Genomic DNA, 20700 nt, shown 5'->3' with positions numbered 1-20700 from the left:
AAAATGTTACTGTTGTCAAGTCAGAAATAGTACACTAAGCGAACCTGTGTTTCTGATAACGTGCGTAATAAGAGTAAAATTTAATCATAATTCACCCACGGCCTTAAAAGCATAAAGCAAATTAGTTTATATATACATATATAAGTAAAACATATCTGGGTGCCAATAATAAATCACAAATTCAAAGGTTTTGATAGAACATATAGATCAGAAAAATGCATGTTTTAAAAATGTTTATTTTTTTACCGTCTGTTTATATTTATGTATAAATATATCTACAAACATTTAACAAGATACAGGAAGAACTTTTTTGAGAAATAGCGATAACAATAGTCAAATGTCAAAATGGCCGCCTGTCGGAACAAGGATTGGACCACATTACTCCAATATTTGATGATAATGACAAAGGTGCCGAGCGACTTTATCAATGGTATCAGGGCCAGAGGAAACTCGGGCTAGCTTTACGTACACCAGTTAATTTCTCATCAAGATATCTTCATAATCTATGCATACTACGCATATATCAAAGTAATTAATTTGCAATTTTTTTTAAGTGAAATGTACTTTTGAATAAATTATTAAATATCAAAACAACTTTCTTTACATTATTATCCTTGAAAATTATTAAGAGAAAATAATATGAAGACAAATAAACTATTTTCATAGTTTTTTTTTTATTTATACTCACGGAAAAAGATTTATTTCTTCAGAATTTAAAATGTTTTTCATCATGCCCATGACGCTGAATGTATTTTTAATTACTTTTACTTAAGATTTTTACTCTAACATAAAATGCTACGTAATGTATGGCTCCCCTAATACGTGGGATGATTGATATGTTGTGAGCCTCGTATAATAGGAGGTACTCAAGGATGTTCTTTTTAAGTACTATTATTCTCTGACTACATAGGACCGTTTACCCAAGGACTTGTCTCATTTGGATAGTATACATGTATATCGACGAGGTAGCACTCTAAAGTATACAAGACAAGCCGCTTTTTCAAAATGGACAAAATCGGTGAAAGAGCAGTGATCCAATATTTGCATAAGATAGGTTTAACACTTAAGGATATCCATAATGATATGGTAGCAACATTAGGGAAAGCTGCCCCTTAATATGCTACAGTGAAAAGGTGGGTGGCCGACAGAGCCTTGAGGATGACCCCCGTCCTGGAAGGCATGTCAATGTTGCAACCCCAGAAATGGTCAATAGAGTTCATGATATTGTTATGACTGACCGACGAGTCACAGAAAGATGTATGGCCAGTAGAGTTGGCATTTCACTGAATAGAATACATTCCATTCTGAACAAGGATCTGACATTGAGAAAACTTTCGGTCCGATGGGTACCATGACTGACCGTTGATCAGAAGCACACCAGGCGCACATTATCGCGTGCTAATCTTAACCTTTTTGAGGAAGATCCTGCCAACTTTCTGCAGAAATTTATCACTATGGATGAAACATGGGTCATAATTTTACCCCAGAGGCCAAACAACAATCGAAACAATGGAAGCACCCTGGCTCTCCCCCGCCAAAGAAGGCAACTTAAGCGCCGCGGAAAGCTCACTAAAGGTGTATTATTCAATCAGGACAATGCTCCTGTTCACAAGTCTGTCATTACCATGGCTGCCATATACGATTGTGGCTTTAAATTCTTTAAATAAATTGAGCATCCGCCTTGTTCACCTGATCTCGCTCCATCAGACTCCATCATCTATTTCCAAAACTGAAAACAGCTATTTCAGGCACCCACTTTCAGTCATGATGCCGCCATACATGCAGTGGATGATTTCTGAACAGCCAAGAAACGGAGTTCTATAAAAATGGTATTGAGGCCCCTAAACACCGCTGGCAAAAGTGTATAGATACTGAAGGGGATTATGTTTAAAAATAATACAATCTGTCCGGCAAAATTCAAATTCTTCAATATGAGGCTCACAACATATCGATCAGTCCTCGTACACCAAATTAGATATGACTACACAATGTATATGTAACAGCTGCCTTCAAAGTTCGACAGCTACGTGCAATACACTGTAAGACACTTTAAGGACTTTTGATATAATTATAATCCATGATTGCACAGTTATGCGAATGGATTATTCTGTACATAGCGGTATTCCCTAAATGTGAGCTACATTTAGATCACATATATTCGCATTGTTAATGTGTGTGATGCATTACACAATTGGATGTACATGCTCTGTACGGACGTTTCAGTGATCATGTGACAGTGATGAGTGCTTGACAACAATAATTTGTTTATAATACTGTTTTACTGTTTGTCTCTCGTTCAAAACACGTCTGTACGACTTAAATGATTTATACACCGACAGTGTAATCAATCAATTACAATATGTTACTTTTGAAACACAATTAATTATTTCCCTACATTGAATTTTAAAGGACACGATAAGAATGGTCTGGTAGCACAGTAGCCCGAGTTTCCTCTGGCCCTGTCACCATGTCTGGTGTGTCAGGGCCAGAGGAAACTCGGGCTAGTAGCACAGTGGTTACAAATTTGCCTTTCACTTAGACGACCAGGGTTCGATTTCCCCGATCCGATCAGACATGAAAAGGTGTAGGGTCACGTGTCCGACCACGTGGGTTTTTTCTCCGGGTACTCCGGTTTCCTCTCAAAGTATAAGACCCTTAGCGTGTTTCCATCCGGGCCACCAAGCGTGATTAATAGAATTTGATAAAACTTGTCTCGCAATTGTCGTAGAATAGATCAGGTTTACAACTATAACATAAAGCATTAACTTTGTGTATTTTAAAAGAATATACAACAATCTATTCTTGTTTTAAATCGATCATAATTACCCTTTGTCAGCGTTGTGGCAACTTTAAGTCTTTGTCTGTCTTAACGTCCGGTATTTCGTCTGTTCAAGTCTTTACTATGTCCATTGTTCCAGTACCAGTTCCTTCTTTAATCTCGGTACTATGCCTGTCCTGAAGTCCGATACTTCCAAACTTTTCCATGGCTAGAGTTCACGTTGATGACCATGGACTTGTACTCTTCTACATGTATACATGGATATCTAACTCAATGAACATTCTGAGCATAATCACATGCTGTCTTACATATTTTTAGCTTTTCCTCTTTTCGACTTATTTTGCTTTTAATGCTTGCGCATATAGAAAAGCATAGATAAACTTATATTCTGGACATTTTAAGTGTTCTCCCATATTAATTGCCATTTGTGATACACTATTTCTTCCAGTGATATACACGTACCTTACACATATACATATTATTTTGATTTTGTAGTGTCTCTTTTTTCTTTAATGCTGTTTTGTAGGTTTGCTTTAACAGTGACATGACAGACGCTATGTTTTAATACTTTCATGTTGTATCCTGGGATATTCCGTTTATATTTCATTTGTTGTTAAATACACATGGAAAAGAATGATTAAAAGCTTTAAGCGTGTTTTCCGATCCCAAATTATAGAAAAAAAATGTATGCATACTTGAAGGAATATTGAATAAAATCTTGTTAAACTAGATATACGTGTATCTTAATTTACTATTTTTGAAAGTCATTTCTTTTTAGTGTTCTAACATGCATGTACAGTATCTTGAAATAAATCGATCGTTCCTCTGAAGGGAAACTTAGTTTAGTGTGGTTCTTTTGGCCTGGATATGACGCGACAGGTGGCGTTACTGGTCAAGATGAAGTATGTGATTGGTCAATGTAACGGTCAATGCAAAATGCAGATATACAGTTAAAACGAAACAAAGTTAAGATTGAATGCAAGCTGAATAAGTGGATGTATCTTTTCAAATGACACATTAATAAAATTATATTCCTGATTCAAATGCAGTCTTATTATCACCAAAAATGATTCATACTGATATAATTTTGTTTTCTGTGCTGAAGTTCGTTCATTTATTTCACCAGCAATTGTTTTTATTATAACCACCAGCATTAAAAATTTGCCGTTTATCTTTTTTAAAGATATTTCTTGTTTAATTCTAAATCGGGAAATCAAGAACTGTTCGTCATTTTAAAGCTAGAAATATTCTTTTGAGAGGTTTCTGTGACAATATTTTATGATGTGATAAAAATTGGTTTGCCCGAGTGAATAATCATCAATTACTATTATTGATGACTACGTAATACGTACGATTGGCTTTTTGAAATATTAGTGCTATAGATTTGAGTTGTGCATTTTCGAGATTTCGTGAAAAGGGACTAAATAAAAAAATTAGTAAAAACAAATCTACGAGAAAATGGAGTGTGCATATCAGTTATCAGACTCGCCCAATTTCCCGTAAAAAGAAAATCCCACAAAAAATGATAACAGTATTAACGACTATAGTATCAAAATAAAACAACATTAACTATTATTAAGGTTTAAAACAAGTGAAAAAATTGGGGTGCGAAACGTCTTTTCATAGGGTGCGAAACGTCGTGGTGCGAAACGTCCGACATTCGGTTCAGTTAAGGGCGGTTGATTACCTTTAGAGCAGTACCATGATATTCTAGAAATGTGGTTGTTTACATTTTGGAGGTGAGACACGTTTTCCTGCTTTTAACATCATGGGAAAACGAAAAGGTTCTGGAACTGAAGAGGAACTACTTTCAGGTAAATTCACTCGTTAATTACACGAGAGCTGGATCATATCCTTACTGAATTCGCATACGGATTGCTTTTTTTATGTCGGGAAAGGGGGGGGGGGGGGGGGGGGGGGGTGTTCATGGTTTAGCAATTTTGCCGTGTTAATTTGTACCGCCTGTTGGCTTGTTTAATGACGACAAGAAGAAGGAATCAAATGAAAACGTGTTTACGGTAATGACTAAACTAGCGAGCATGGTTGGAGATTTACTACTTGCCAAACGTGAGCTCAAGATTCCCCTTTATCTGCCCTAGGCCTATGCATTGTACATGTACAGTCGCATTGATATATGCAAACACAAACAATGATTATATATATATATATATTAAAAATCGAGCTTCGTTAGCTCAATGGTACTTTAAGTGAAACACCAGTTAGAACATAGGTATGATATATAAAACTCTTGCTCATAGCAATTTTTTTCAGCATCATACTCATGTAAGAAACTTAATTGGAAAACATTAAAATTGTTTTCCAATTAAGTTTCTTACATGAGTATGATGCTGAACTCTTTCCGAATGAATGTTAACCCTGATCATGATATCAAGGGGACCTTTGGTCCATGTTCATCTATTTAACCACGTGACACGTGCACTGGCCGACAACAATATGCATGCATACATATTAATATATATTATCAATTTGGTTTTTTTTTATGCCAGAGCTTGAGATTGTGCATTGGGAGTTGGGACCTGGTACTAAGTGATATAGATAAAGAGACAATATGCAAATTGTTCCCAAGCTCTATTGTAGTCTGTAGACGCTACCTGTATCATGATCACTACATATAAATATATATGGTAAAGGCTTATACATGTATATCTGCACTGCCGTACATGTAAAATGGGAATGTATCAGCTCTGTTGGAACTCCTTGATACAATTATACAGAAGCTTCCTTGTTGTATGTTATACATTTAGAACATGCATAATGTTGTTATTTTTCAGTGGATTCCCCAAGCAGTTCCCATAAAAAGCATAAGAAACACAAAAAGAAGCATAAAAAGAGGAAAGATCATGACCTTGATCCTTTTTCTCTTGGAGCTCCCGGAGGATTGGCAAAACCTGCTATTAAGTTGAAGCTCAAGATTGGAGGGGAGACATTGGGAACAAAGAAGTAAGACAAACAGAGCAATGTGCTCAAATTGTGGAGTTACATGTATATGTCTTTCAGATATTTAACTTTGCCTTATAATCTTAACTGACCAGATTAATATCATGTTTATTTGTATGAGATCTAGAACACACAAAAACAAGGGCTGATTACAATTACAATACATCATGTATTAATTAATATTGTTTGAAACAAAGGGTTTTCTGTTGACACAAGGAACATTCAAATATATTTACAACCAGAGACCGGAGAATTCGTACCTTGTATCGAGGTCCTTTACATCTCCCAGCATTGTTTCAGTATACTTCACCTGATGGATCAGAATTACCTTCCTTACAATTTCTCTATACTTTGTTTTCATGTTTCGCCTGATAAATCAGAATTACTTCCCTTACAATTTCTCTATACAGTCCAACCCACTTAATACAAATTCTGATAATACAAAAACTCACTTTATGCGAATGAAAATCAAATCCCCTGCAAACTGTACATGTGTGCAATATATATGCTTATATTGTTTACCTACTTAATTAATACAAATCGGTTACGACGAAAACCTGGGTAATACACAGACATGCCAGGGTCCCTTGAACACTGTTTGTGTTGTTTTAAACCCACTTAATACGAAGTGTCAAAGTCAGAGTCATCAGCCAAGTGTGAAACAGGTAAGTTGCCATGACCTTTGTCTCAGACCAACCATCGCGGCATCACGCTCTATAGAAAGTGTATTGTACAGTTGTAGGCAGGTATACAGGTAAATGAGTAGTGTTCAATTAAACAATGTAAACCAAACACTGCATCATTTTGTTTCACGTTGTTGTTGGGATGTACACAGACAACACGTATGCCAATTTAATAGAGTATGGAGACTCGGACCAAAAAACGAAAGTAAATTCTGGGAAAGGAACAGAGCTCCACGAGAGCGATGATCGCGATGATGGTACTGACCCGGAAACATGTGTTACAGATTGCGAGGCCCATGAATGCCCTGACCAGTTGAAATCGTTCGTTCAAAATCAAAATGACATTCAAGATTTTGTTTTCAAAAATCTTTTAGACCTGGATATATTTGTAAGTAAGGTCAGTGATTTTTTCGCAGCTGCAAAACGTGATTAGCGCGACTGTGATATGACATTATGAAGCCGTTGTAGGCCTATTGTGTATTGGTAGGCCAACTGTAAATAACCAAAGACTGCACACCACACACTTACAATGTACAGTGTTTTAAATGTTTTATTTTTGATATAAAATAATTAAATTAACATGAGGTTTTGTTCATTTTTAGTGAGAAAAGTGTAACATGAAACGTGTGTATACAAACATGTATAAATTGTCCATGTGCTGTGCCAGCATACATGGTGTGGCACATTGGAAATACGACCCCACATAATAGGATACCCGTATAGTACGAAAACATTTGAGGGGTCCCCAGAAATTCGTCATAACTGGGTTGGACTGTACTTTGTTTTAGTGTTTTGCGTGATAGATCAGAATTACCTCCCTTACAATTTCTCTATACTTTGTTTCAGTATTACCCCTGTAGACCAGAAGGAGAAAGACAGCTCTGAGGATTCGCAGGACCAGATTATAGATGTCCTCAATGACACCTGGGGTCAGTAGTGACGCAGTAGTAAACTTAGCAAGGGACCTAATTATGCTATCACATATAACTGACCATGTCATATGGCCAGGTCATAAATATTGTCAGACATTTTTGTTGATGTCCTAAATACTTTATGAGGTCATAATAGAATTTATGTTGCACAATTGTCACTGCATAAAAATTATAACATCTGAGTCTCAATTTGCCTGTCTAATCTGGAGACGGGTTTAAAAGTTTTTACTTATATTCTCATAAATACGAGTGAATTGGTGTGTGGTAAACAGAATTTTACAATCATGGCCATGTAATATATGCCTTTCAACTAAAGAATTGTGGCTTATCAAAGTTGAAAATTAATTAATAAATTCCATCATTATATGTCCTCTATCTCTGTCTGAAATAGAGAAATATTGGCATAAAAATATAAACAATGTGACCAGATATCTTGAATTTGGACAAGACAGATTTAATTGTAATATATGCATGATATATATGTATAATTAGCAGAGGTTTACTAAAACAGACATTATAGGCATGGTGTATGTTACAGTACTTTAAACATGTATTTGACATTCTCCATTGATATTTGAGGACTCAGGTGGTTCTTTTTTGTAGTAAGATTACCAATGATACATGTTGTGTTAGTTCTGGATTTACTGGATGCATATAGAGTACAATATGGTCTTGATGGGGTATGAAATTACTTTTAATTTATCTGTAACTGCATCTTAAAATAAGTCTGTTTTCCTTTCACAAATTTACTAAATCAAGATTCAGGAGAATAACTAGTTCTGTTTTCAAGTGACTCAATGTGTCATTATATTAGTAGGACTAGTTATCATGGTAGGAATGTAATGTAGATGTGTTATATTCCAGGCTCTCCTCCATCCTCTACCATTACTGCCACGATTACATCCTCTACAATCCCTGACCTCCCCTCTACCCAAACACCAGCAGTCCCATCACCAGCATTAGGAGAGAAGAAGGAGGATACGTCGGACGAGGAGAAGGAATGGCTGGACGCCTTAGAGAAAGGTGAATTGGACGACTCAGGAATGTTGAAGAAAAGTAAAGACCCCAAGTTATTGACAGCCAGACAGGTAATAATGAATTTTAGATGGAGCATTTTATTCCACGAAAAGTTTGTATCATTCTTGTTGGAATATAAAGAGGGGGGAGGTTAACCGCAACAAGGACAAGTGTCACCAGGTAAGAGGTCCTGATGAAGCCTTGCATATAGAGGCAAAACTAGTCGACAAATAAATTATAAGTAACCCATGGCCACTTACCTGGTGACACTTGTCCTTGTTGCGGTAAACCTCCCCCCTCTTTATATTTATATACTCTGTTAATCGCCCTGCATACCTTGTGTATCCAAGTTCAAGTGAAGCACCCCGCTGAAGGACCCACCTACCTGAACTGACGTTGGCTCTACCTTCCTTATTTAATTCTTGTTGGAAGTTTCAATTTTGAAATTTGATAGGCTGATTCCATTCTAAGCTGTTACCTACCTTTTAGAGACAGGAGATTCCATTAATTCTTAGTGAAACAAGATTGGGGTTTTCTTATTCCTGAAAGTTATCGCTGACAAAATTAACATGTTTGAATAGTAATTGTTTTTTCACATCACTAGAATAATAAATTCACCTTTCATAAGTCACTTCCTTATTATTCATTAAAACTGAGCACCACTTTCAATAATACAATACAGTGCAACTTCCGAAAACCGAACCTTCTAAAAACCAAACACCTCTGAATACCGAACGAATTGTCATTGTACGAAATTAGTACTTTATTATAGTATTAAAAAACTTGTCCTTGCAATGAAGGACCAAGGTGAGCTTATGCCATACCGTAGCGTCTGTCCGTCCGTCTGTTGTCCGTCCGTCAACAATTGACTTCTTCTTCATAACCGCAGATCAGAATTTGACCAAATTTGGTCAGAAGCATCACTATGGGTTGGGGACTCAAAATTGTACAAATGGTGGGGCTGACCCCCCTAGGGGTCTGAGGGGCGGGGCAAAATGTAGCTATAGGTAAATCGTAAAGTGCAGTTGTGCATCGAAAAATAATGTTTAAAACTACAGTTATCGTTATTTGTCTGTCTTATATAATCTGCAATATATACATTGATTAACTTTCATAATATTCATATTATTCAGACAAACCAAATTGTCTAGGTTTGTAGTGCCGGTTTGTAATCGGGTACATTCTAACAAAATATTGTCCCGACCAATTATATCCGGAATTCGACCGGTCATTTTTCGATCAACTTCTCCCAACCAAACACTCTGTAAACTGAACAAATATCCATGTCCCATGCATGTTCAGTTTATAGAAGTTCCACTGTATATACACATGTGGCATGAGAAAAAATATGCTGAGCCATGGCTTGGTTTTATATTTTGACCCAAACATATATGTTTTCACTGATATTATGGCTACAAGTCAAGTTTCTCGAAACATCATTAAAGAAGAGAATCTCAAATTGCTATAGATGATGTGCATTGTACATTTCAGAGGGCTCTTATACATGGCAACAAAGAAGAAGCTCTTTTGGAACTTCCATCAGGTAAATATCCATCCAACAGTTACTCCCCTTCCTTACCTTAGGTAAAAATCAAGTTACTTCCCTTACTTGCCATACAGGCCTCAGACCACAATAATACTTCCGGGTCGTTGTACACGAATGTAGTACATATTGAAATTTCAGGACTGTTGCTAAATATTTTTTCCTGACTTAGCTGCTACAGATATGGACATAATTTTAGCATAGATTTATAGTGCAATATGTAATCTAGTGGCAGAATTTTATTTTGACACCATTTCCATGTTTGTTTGTGAGGCAGGACACGGGGAGTTATAAGGCTTGAGTAGTAATATTTTGTGATTTTCCGGATTTTCCTACAATATAGTAGGGTGGTTACACTTAAATAAAAATAACTTTGTTAAATGCCGGTCATGAGGTACTTTCCAGCTCACTGTATGTTCAGCTTGAATAGTTCTACACGTGATGTGAAAGCCAGATTTTTTGCAAACTTCTGAAATATTTTAATTTCGATTTTTCTTTGGTAGAACAAAGAGGGAAATTAATTGTGGTCTGAGGCCTGCATAGAACGCACCTTTCCGATGTAAACATTCGCGCGTGGACCTTAAATTAGAAACATCGCGAACTTTTAACATTTCCTGTGCAGTTGTGTGTATTTTACCTATATGCAGATGACATTTCACGTACTTTCTGTGAGTTTTTAATTAATGACAGCTTCATTTTAGTAACTACACCCCCAATACACCTCGTTTCGATGATCGTTTCTATTGCGGATCCTTGTCTCTGATCACACTGGACATGTTTGTCGAGAAAACATGTTGGTATTTGTGTTTGCTACACATTTCTAGTATACGCTTTGAGGTGACTTTAAAGTTTCAGATGTGTACTAGCACTGTTTATGAAGATAAACGGTTTTGCGCTATATTTTGGTATAACTTTTAGGGTAAAAACCGTAATACTGTTAACCGCAGTTTTGCTCATTTCACTATTTACATGTACTGTACAAAGTCAGGGGCTATATTTTCCAATAGTACATAGTGTGCTGACATGTTAAATGACTGGCCACATAGCAAATGTAGATTATTTTGTAAAATTGTGATTAAAAAATCATGATTATTATTTGAATTAATCACAAAATCTTCTAAAATTTCACATTTTCTGTCAAAAATCTTTTCTACATGCAACAAAGCAGGTGCTGTTGTTATAAGCTGGGCATAAAGTGTAATGTATGTATCTTGTGATGTACTGTAGTGGTTTAAATTAATTTTAATTCAAAATTTGAAAGAAAACAACACAATATTGTTCCCCCCTCCCAAATATTTGAATTTCACTCAATGTGATATAGTGTATACATTCTAATTCACAATATTTCAACACATTTTTCTCAGAACAGGTTTTTCCTTTATTATTTCCTTCGTTCTATGTAAGCGAATGGTTTAAATATGTTTTTTGGCATTTTAAACACAGATCATTGAAAATTTGGTATTCATGCAAAAACAGATGATAGGATTTTGCCCTGTCCAAGGACATGGTCTCTCAGAAGGACACATAATGTAGATATACAATGAAATTTTACATCAGACTTGTGAAACTTTAATTGCTAATTAAACATTTTCTCTGTCACAAAGGGAATTTGTTCAATTGTGACCTTTGTTTTAAAGTATTTATGAGTTTAAATAGGTTCAAAGTTTGTCCGTCACGCCACTCCAGATTTGGGTCTGAAAATTAGTCAAGTATGAGGCATACCTATGCACATTAAACTCACTGTAATTTCCATACTTGTGCAAATATATTAATTGTCTTTGCATATTTGAGTACAGCTTTAGTATCACTTTATATAATTGAAGTAATGATTTTAGAAAAATGAATTTAACTTCACTTTTTAAGCATTTAAATGAAATTTTTCCTTAAAAAATTGTAAAATCCCATTTTAATTTTCAAAAAAATCATTGAAAACTTGAATTTATGCCAAAAATTTAAACGGTGAGATGTTGTGTAACTTCCCAGAATTACTTAACATGAAAATTCAGTCACGTTACTTGGTGCCAGTACAAGTTATGCTCTCTTTAATACTCTGAGGTAGACTTCCAGAACAGTGTACCCCCAGGGGACCCTTGACCACTTGACCACTAATTACCTGATTACTACTAAGTGACCCCCAAGTGTGTCTATGTAAATATTATCTTTAAAAACTGGTCTTTCAGAATGCAAAAAGTTAGACAGGCTGAGACATCTAATAAAAAAGTTATTCACTAATATATACAAAAATCTTTTTTAAATCTTGAATTTTCAAGTTTTTCTTAATTAACATGTTATAACATCTTTATTTTTTTCAAGAGCATAGTAAAAATATGACACAAGTTAGTCTGCTGAATGTGTGTTATTGTCATAAATTCATTGCAACTATTCCATCAACATTGTGTGCAAAACAGGAATGTTTGCATGGTGACCCTGCTCAGTTAGTGAAAATTGGCCCCTGGCCAGGGGTAGGGGTAGTAAAATGACCATAGAATTTTTATTTTTGAACAGAATAACTTCAAATTTGATTTTAAACTTAATCAATAACATACAATACTGTGTACGTAATGAAAATTTTATTTTTCAACATTTGACATATATACAGGCCTCAGACCACAATAATACTTCCGGGTCGTTGTACACGAATGTAGTACATATTGAAATTTCAGGACTGTTGCTAAATATTTTTTCCTGACTTAGCTGCTACAGATATGGACATAATTTTAGCATAGATTTATAGTGCAATATGTAATCTAGTGGCAGAATTTTATTTTGACACCATTTCCATGTTTGTTTGTGAGGCAGGACACGGGGAGTTATAAGGCTTGAGTAGTAATATTTTGTGATTTTCCGGATTTTCCTACAATATAGTAGGGTGGTTACACTTAAATAAAAATAACTTTGTTAAATGCCGGTCATGAGGTACTTTCCAGCTCACTGTATGTTCAGCTTGAATAGTTCTACACGTGATGTGAAAGCCAGATTTTTTGCAAACTTCTGAAATATTTTAATTTCGATTTTTCTTTGGTAGAACAAAGAGGGAAATTAATTGTGGTCTGAGGCCACAGGTAAAACATCAACAGTTACTTCCCTTACTTACCACAGGTAAAACATCAACAGTTACTTCCCTTAGTAACCTCAGGTAAAACATCAACATTTAATTCTCTTATTTACCTCATGTTTACCTCGGGTAAAACATCAACAGTTACTTCCCTTAGTAACTCTAAGTAAAACATCAACAGTTACTTCCCTTATTTTCCTCAAGTAAAACATCAAGAGTTTCTTCTCTTATTTACCACAGGTAAACATCAAGTTACTTTTCTCTTATTTAAACATTGACTAATAGTAAATGTTTAACAGTCAACTGTGGTGTAGTATGAAGTACAATTCAGTGTTTTAATTACCAGGATACAAACAAGTGGAGCTTACTGAGGAACAGCAACTGAAGCGACAACAAAGAGCAAAGAAACGACGTCAACAGGCCCATGAGAAACGTGAAAAAGATAAGGTATGACACTATAATGATACTGTAATACACCTGTTTTAGAATGGCTGTATATCTGCATGTAGTATTTATGATATTCATCCATAGATTCACTTCTAGAGCATATCTGTTGTCCACTGGTTTTGTGAACAATCCTCGAGATTTGTGTGGGAGCAATTTTACCCTTTAGTCATCAGTAAGCCAAAAACAGTTTTTGAGGTATTTCTGGTGTACAATTTTACATCGACACTTAAACATTTGGGTGTGTATATCTTAGAAAGACATTGTCACATGATCAGGTACCAGAAGTTAGTTACTGTGACTTTAAAATTGACATTAAAGGTAACTTATTGTTGAAACAAGTTTTTTTTTATTTGCTTTCAAGAATGATTCAAAGGAGATTTTAGACACAACAACTTAATTCTTATAAATGTGATCGTGAAAAATATTATTTTAAATACATGTAATATGGAACTTTGGTAATAATGGAAGGCAGGAAATCTCAATGTTAAACAAGCATAAATGCAGTGAACATTGAACATTTTCCGTTTATTTTGAAATATGGATTTTTTTGTTTCAAAGCTGAATGGAACCATTGCTTATTTCATTGGTAACAACTGGACTACAAGAATGATATTTAACAATGACAATATTGTGTGAAAGAAATTGGAACTTTATTTTTTCAGAAACTCACTCTGGACAGATTACTGAAAAAACAAGACTCCAAGAAAAAGGTAAGTGTTGCACAAATTAGTTCTTTAGGTATTTACCTGTAGGCTACCTGGTAAACTTCAACATATAAACAATATTAAAATGGCTATATATACTTGTATGTGCTGTTTGTTAGACCTGCAATGCAGTTCAAGAAGTTGTGTCTATATTTATCAACATATTTCATGTAAAATTATTGAATGTTCACAGCATAATGGGTCATTGTTTACAGGGTAAAGGATCAAAGAAGGCCAACATTCCGAGGTTCCGGTATACGAACAACCAGTCAGGTGTAGCAGTCTCAGTACCGATCGGATTTCAGCTCCCATTCACAGCTCAAGCTGCAAGGTATTACCAGTATACATGTACATGAAGTATTAGCAAACCCAGTTGTTTATTGTGCCTTGATGAAAATCTGAACCAATACTCCTAAAATTCATAATGTAAAACAGCTGATATCTAAAACATTCTGTGTGTAACTGTAGACCCTAACCCTAACCCATGAAGAATTTAGGGAATATTGAAGAGACCAATTGTAACATTTTGGATATTAAATCTTTCTTTTCTTTCCTCACTACTCTTTCTTTCTGTGTTGTGTTTTCTTCTATAGGTGTCTCCTTAGCACTGTCCTTATATGACCCTGGTTGTTGGTGTCTCCATGACACCCGTCCTCATATGACCCTGGCTGTTGGTGTCTCCATGACACCCGTCCTCATATGACCCTGGTTGTTGGTGGCTCCTTGACACCCGTCCTCATATGACCCTGGCTGTTGGTGTCTCCATGACACCCGTCCTCATATGACCCTGGTTATTGTTGACTCCTTGGCACTGTCCTTATATGACCCTGGTTGTTGGTGGCTCCTTGACACCCGTCCTCATATGACCATGGCTGTTGGTGTCTCCATGACACCAGTCCTCATATGACCCTGGCTGTTGGTGTCTCCATGACACCCGTCCTCATATGACCCTGGCTGTTGGTGTCTCCATGACACCCGTCCTCATATGACCCTGGTTATTGGTGTCTCCTTGGCACTGTTCTTATATGACCCTGGTTGTTGGTGGCTCCTTGACACCCGTCCTCATATGACCCTGGCTGTTGGTGTCTATATGACACCCGTCCTCATATGACCCTGGCTGTTGGTGTCTATATGACCCTGGCTGTTGGTGTCTCCATGACATCCGTCCTCATATGACCCTGGTTATTGGTGTCTCCTTGGCACTGTCCTTATATGACCCTGGTTATTGGTGTCTCCTTGGCACTGTCCTTATATGACCCAGGCTGTTGTCCATGACACCCGCCCTCATATGACTCTGACTGTTGGTGTCTCTTTGATAGCCATCCTCATATGACCCAGGCCGTTGGTCTCTCCATGACACCCGTCCTCATATGACCCAGGCTCTTGGTGTCTCCATGACACCCGTCCTCATATGACCCAGGCCGTTGGTCTCTCCATGACACCCGCCCTCATATGACCCTGGCTGTTGTCTCTTTGACACCCGTCCTCATATGACCCAGGCCGTTGGTGTCTCCATGACACCCGTCCTCATATGACCCTGGCTGTTGGTGTCTCTTTGACACCCGTCCTCATATGACCCAGGCCGTTGGTGTCTCCATGACACCCGTCCTCATATGACCCAGGCCGTTGGTGTCTCCATGACACCCGTCCTCATATGACCCTGGCTGTTGTGAGGACACTAAAAACAAAAACTTGTGTTATTGACCAAGGACTATGGCTCCAGTTAAACATTTGTCCTCCATCAGTTATGTTTCTCTGTAATTTTGAATAGAGAGTTTTGTTTAGATTTGTTCGATAAAATGTTTATTTTCATTTTTTTTTTATTTCAGACCTCCGAAGGGAAAGGAGCCCTGCAGCATATCAGGGTGTAAGAACATAAAGAAGTATTCCTGTTCTCGGACTGGTGTTCCACTGTGTAGTCTCGCCTGTTACAAGAAAAACAGTCTACTACACAATCTCCCCAGTGTCAGGGCCGCTAGCTGAGTGAACATTACACTCAACTTGAATATATTGTCCAAGCTTCTCTCTGAGGGTAGCAGGGTGTCACTAGTGTCACGACCTTCAACTTAGAGGATGTTCCAGAAAAAGCTCCCTGGAGTATTAAATTCTCAAGAGAGGCGGTGTAATACGAGCAAACACTATCATTCTATTAGTGTGAGCTTTGGGCTGGCCACTCTTGGGGAGAATGTGGCTTGAAGAAAATGACAGTCATCTGAGTGTCAGAGCCTACAGCTGAGGAAATGTGACGAAAAGCACCACCTGTTAATGCTCTGTGGTAGGCGGTTCTGTATTACTGTGTTGCTGGAAAAGTGTCTTTTGATCATGATGAAGCGTGGACAGCAATTATTAACATTATTATAACAGTACCAGTTATGGAGCTGATGGAGATTTTCTTTTTTACAGATGTTAGCTGATATTCTAAAATAAATCATCTCCAACACATATATACCCAGTAGTTGTTGTAATCTATAAGTGAACAATACTGAAGTTCTTCTTCCGTTTTGGGAATAGACTCTTAGAAAAGAGTGTGTAACATGGTACTAACATCCCTTCTGGGCGCATTTGCAGAAAAGTATATATAATATATATTACCTTTTTTTTTTTAGGTTCTGACCTTCTACTTTAAAAAGTAGGTCTAGCTTATCAATAAATCATTAGGTGCTGTGCAAAATGCATCCATCTTGAGCTATCCTCGCCGACTTATTTATTGGAACTCTTGGGGGAATCCACTGTCGCTTATTTCTAAGATAAATCCCGTGGAGTTCGGTTCCGGGGCCCCGGGGGGAAAAAAAAAAAAAAATTTTTTTTTTTGGGGGGGGGGTTTTTTTTTTTGGGGAAAAAAGGGGGAAAAAAACATTTTAAAAAAAGGGTTTTTTTTAAAAAAAATTTAAAAATTTTAAAATTTTTTTTTTTGGGGGGGGGGGAAAAAAAGGGGGGGTTTTAAAAAAAAGGGGGGGGAAAAAAAAAAAAATTTTAAAAAATTTTTTTTTGGGGTTTTTTTTTTTTTTTAAAAAAAAAAGGGGGGCCTTTTTTAAAAAAAGGGGGGTTTTTAAAAAAACCAAAAAAACCCCCCCCCTTTTTTCAGGGAAAAAAAAATTTTAAAAAAAAAATTTTTTTTTTTTTTAAAAAAAAAAAAAAAAAAAGGGGGGAAAAAAAAAAAAAAAAAACCAAAAAAAATTTTTTGGAAAAGGGGGGGGGGGTTTTTTTTTTTTGGGGGGGGGGGGGGGGGGGTTTTTTTTTAAAATTTAAAAACCGGGGTTTAAAGGGCCCCCCCCCCGGGAAAAATTTTAAAAGGGGGGTTTTTGGGGGGGGGAAAAAAAAAAAAAAAAAATTTGTTTTTTTTGGGGGGTTTTTAAAAGGGGGAAAAAAAATTTTTGGGGGGTTTTTTTTTTGGGGCCCCAAAAAAGGAAAATTTTTTTTCGGGGGGGGGGGGGCCCGGGGAAAAACCCCCCAAAAAAAAATGGGAAAAAAAATTTTTTTTTAAAAGGAAATTTTTTTAAATTTAAATTCAGTTTTTGGGAAAGGCAAGGGTTTTATTTGGGGGGGGGGGGGGGGGGAAAAAAAAGGGGGGGTCCCGGGGGTTTAAAGGGGGGAAAGGGGGAAAACCCCTTTTAAAAAGGGGGGGGGCCCCAAAAGGGGGGGGGTTTGGGGGGGGGGACCAACCCCCAACCCCCCGGGGGGGGGGGGGGGTTTTTTTTTGGGGGGGGGGGGGGGGGGGGGGGGAAAAGGGGGGGGGGGGGGGGGCCCCCGGGGGGGAAAGGGGGGAGCACGGGAAAATCATTGCTCCGCTGAAAAAACCTAACAACACGCTATCTCCTGTTTTAAGATAGATAAATTATAGAAAAAACCATAAACAAGCGCGGATCCAGGATTTTCGAAAGGGGGGGTCCAGTAATTTAGTGATAATGCGAGCATCATAGCAGAGACATATCTATATGTCTCTGACCATAGGCACGAGCCGAATTGTTTTTGGCGAGGGGTCTGGTTAGGGGGTTCAAGGGGAGCAAAGCCCCCGGCAGAAAATGAATATAGCAAATTTGCAATCATTCAGGATCGTTTTCTAGAGAGTAAGTTGCACGAATTCATCGATGTATTGAACGTTTTGTATCTCACGTGACTCGTGTGCAAAATTAATAATTTCGAAAGTTTGTAACTTGCTCGTGTAGAGAAAGTTATTGACTTTTCGTTAATACACCTTATTCATAAAGTCGACATGGACTAAATAATGGACATTGGTTTAAATGAAATTTGTGTACCTACCATCGATTCATGTTCTTCTTCGGAGCACAAGGTCACAGGATTTTCAGTTGGGGGGGGGGGGGGGGGGGGGGGAGGGCGTGCCAAATTACTGGGATCCGGGGGTACTCCTCCGGGAAAATTTTTAGCAGGTAAATGCAAAATCCTGCATTCTAGTGTATTTCACGATCGATTAATACAATTTTAAGGGGGGGGGGGGGGGGGGGGGGGGCGTGTGAACCCCACCACCCCCTTAAATCCGCCAGTGGAGCAGGCTCTTCATCTGCATAAAAACGGTCATGTGTTTCGATCCGGAATTTCCAATTATATTTTTGATAGCGGTAATTAAAAAGACAATAACCGGTGCAGATTTTCCGGCTCATACTATGATTACGATTCACTTTCACACTGTCACCTTCATTGATTGTCTGTACTTTTTTTATTAATATTGATTAATATAGTATTAAGGTATTTGTTTTGTCTTATTCACTAACTTCCATTTTTAAGGCTATGAAAACAATTTCCTCCTTCGAAAAGGGGGAAGGGGGGGGGGGGGGGGGGACCCCCCAGGAACCCCTCTTGTATCCGCTAGTGATTAAAATCATAGACAATGACCTGTTTTATCATTTTCTGAAATTATTACGCCTGCTGCTGCCTGGTGCATGGGGAGGTAACTCGTACTCACTCTAGTTTGAGTGATCAAAATGGCCCTCACCCGTTGAATACTGTTTTCAGTCTTGGATTTTCCAGTAGCAATCGATGAGTGAAATCTCCGGTTGTTTCTTCATTCGATACTTTGGTTCTGACGTTATTTCCAAGAAATAGGCCTACAAAAATGGCCGTGCTGGTTTAGCTGGTTGAAGTGATTATGAGGTGAAACCTACATGTAGTTTGTTTCAGCAAAGGATATTCCCATAGCAATGAAGAGGCTGCATTGGTTTAAATCATATGAGCATGCGATTCAACAAGTTTTTTCTAACGAAAGTTATCAAAGGCCCAATATCTAATAATGGTACAGATCAATTATTATAGGTTGAAAAAATCAATAGAGTGAATGCATGACTTTGAAAACTTTGGAAACAAAAAATGTACTGGGACAGTAATTCACAGGAGTCTAATACGCAGGGAATCGAGATGTGGGTTATCAAGAAACATGACGGATAATTTAAACATCAACATTAATCGATCTTAGAATTAACCTTAATGCTAATTCAAGTGAGCTTTAAAACTAATTCTACATCTTTCAGCAGAACGTTAACGCAACCACGGCCTTTTTAAAGTAAATTTAATTCTTTAAAATGACATAGGATCATCATCAATAAAACACTCAGGAATGAACTATTACTTTTAGAAAAAAAACAAAGCTGTCTTCTTATTTTCTACCATTTTATGTTTGCTTTACTCTAACCCGAGTTTCCTCTGGCCCTGACACCATGTCTGGTGTCAGGGCCAGAGGAAACTCGGGCTAGCTTTACTCCTGTATTTCGATCCGTCATACACAGCACCTCTGAGTGGCGTTGGCACTTTGATAAAACACTTACAATTAATGCATAAAATTCATAGTGATTTGTTGTCATTTAATAGCAAACGGATATCTAATGGCAATGTGAAAATCATTTGAACAACATATGTACATCTGTTTTCAGTGCCAAATTTTATGTAATGAAAGATATCCTGCAGGGGTAGGGATTAGTTGCCTCTGCCTTGAAGCCTGCACCCTATCACAAATCGAGAAGGAAAGGGGGGTTGTCTCAAGAGAGGGAAGAGTTTTTTAAAAGTTGAAAAACGCGAGGCAACCAAGTGTTTGGAAGCCTAAAGCATCATGGGATGGGGCCCAGAGCTCGCATGCTCTTGCCTACTCCCCAAGGAAGTGAATGATTATACTTCTAAGCCTATTAACCCTTTCGTGTATGCAACGTGTAATGTTGTCATGCAGTTGTTGTGAAATGGGAATCGCTCAATCTCGAAAACAGAATGAGATAAAGGAATTTAACACAGGGGAAGGTATATACATATCTGTCCATAATAAGGTAACTCCTTTCCCTGGACAGGGATATCGTCCATCTTACAGGTGTGAACATTTCTTATCCCACTCTAGGGTTGAGACAAGCTACATGGTCTTTGCATGTTCTCAACTATTTTATGACATCTTATCAACAGTATAATGACGTCACGTTGACAAATCCAATCAAGTCATATCATAATTGTCTTACTTTTTTTGATGAAACGTCCATATTGGATACATACGAGGGTAAACTGGGTAAGAGAAAAATAATTATTCATCCCCTTGGAGTATTATCAGGGTAAGATTCTTAAGTTGCCAACCACTCGGCAAGCCTCGTGATT

General features: G+C 37.4%; 1 protein-coding gene across 1 annotated transcript; it reads left to right on the top strand.

Annotated features, from left to right (window-relative positions):
- Nucleotides 1–4462: 4462 nt before the first annotated feature.
- Nucleotides 4463–16564, top strand: LOC117333162 (INO80 complex subunit B-like). The gene is made up of 9 exons (XM_033892319.1): nucleotides 4463–4593; nucleotides 5572–5740; nucleotides 7267–7349; nucleotides 8217–8440; nucleotides 9861–9912; nucleotides 13314–13414; nucleotides 14077–14124; nucleotides 14334–14449; nucleotides 15948–16564. The coding sequence occupies exons 1-9, from the start codon at nucleotides 4548–4550 to the stop codon at nucleotides 16099–16101; spliced, it is 993 nt and encodes a 330-aa protein (XP_033748210.1). The 5' UTR covers nucleotides 4463–4547; the 3' UTR covers nucleotides 16102–16564.
- Nucleotides 16565–20700: the final 4136 nt, after the last annotated feature.

Source organism: Pecten maximus, chromosome 8 (genome assembly GCF_902652985.1).
Source record: "Pecten maximus chromosome 8, xPecMax1.1, whole genome shotgun sequence".
NCBI lineage: Eukaryota > Metazoa > Mollusca > Bivalvia > Pectinida > Pectinidae > Pecten > Pecten maximus.
This window is presented reverse-complemented; position numbering and strand designations above follow the sequence as displayed.

Bases quoted from the DNA above. Each gene is read 5' to 3' on its own strand.
- LOC117333162 (XM_033892319.1), top strand. From the start codon at position 4,548: ATGGGAAAACGAAAAGGTTCTGGAACTGAAGAGGAACTACTTTCAG. The intron at 4,594-5,571 runs GTAAATTCACTC...GTTATTTTTCAG, and splicing joins TGAAGAGGAACTACTTTCAG to TGGATTCCCCAAGCAGTTCC. The intron at 13,415-14,076 runs GTATGACACTAT...TTATTTTTTCAG, and splicing joins AGAAACGTGAAAAAGATAAG to AAACTCACTCTGGACAGATT.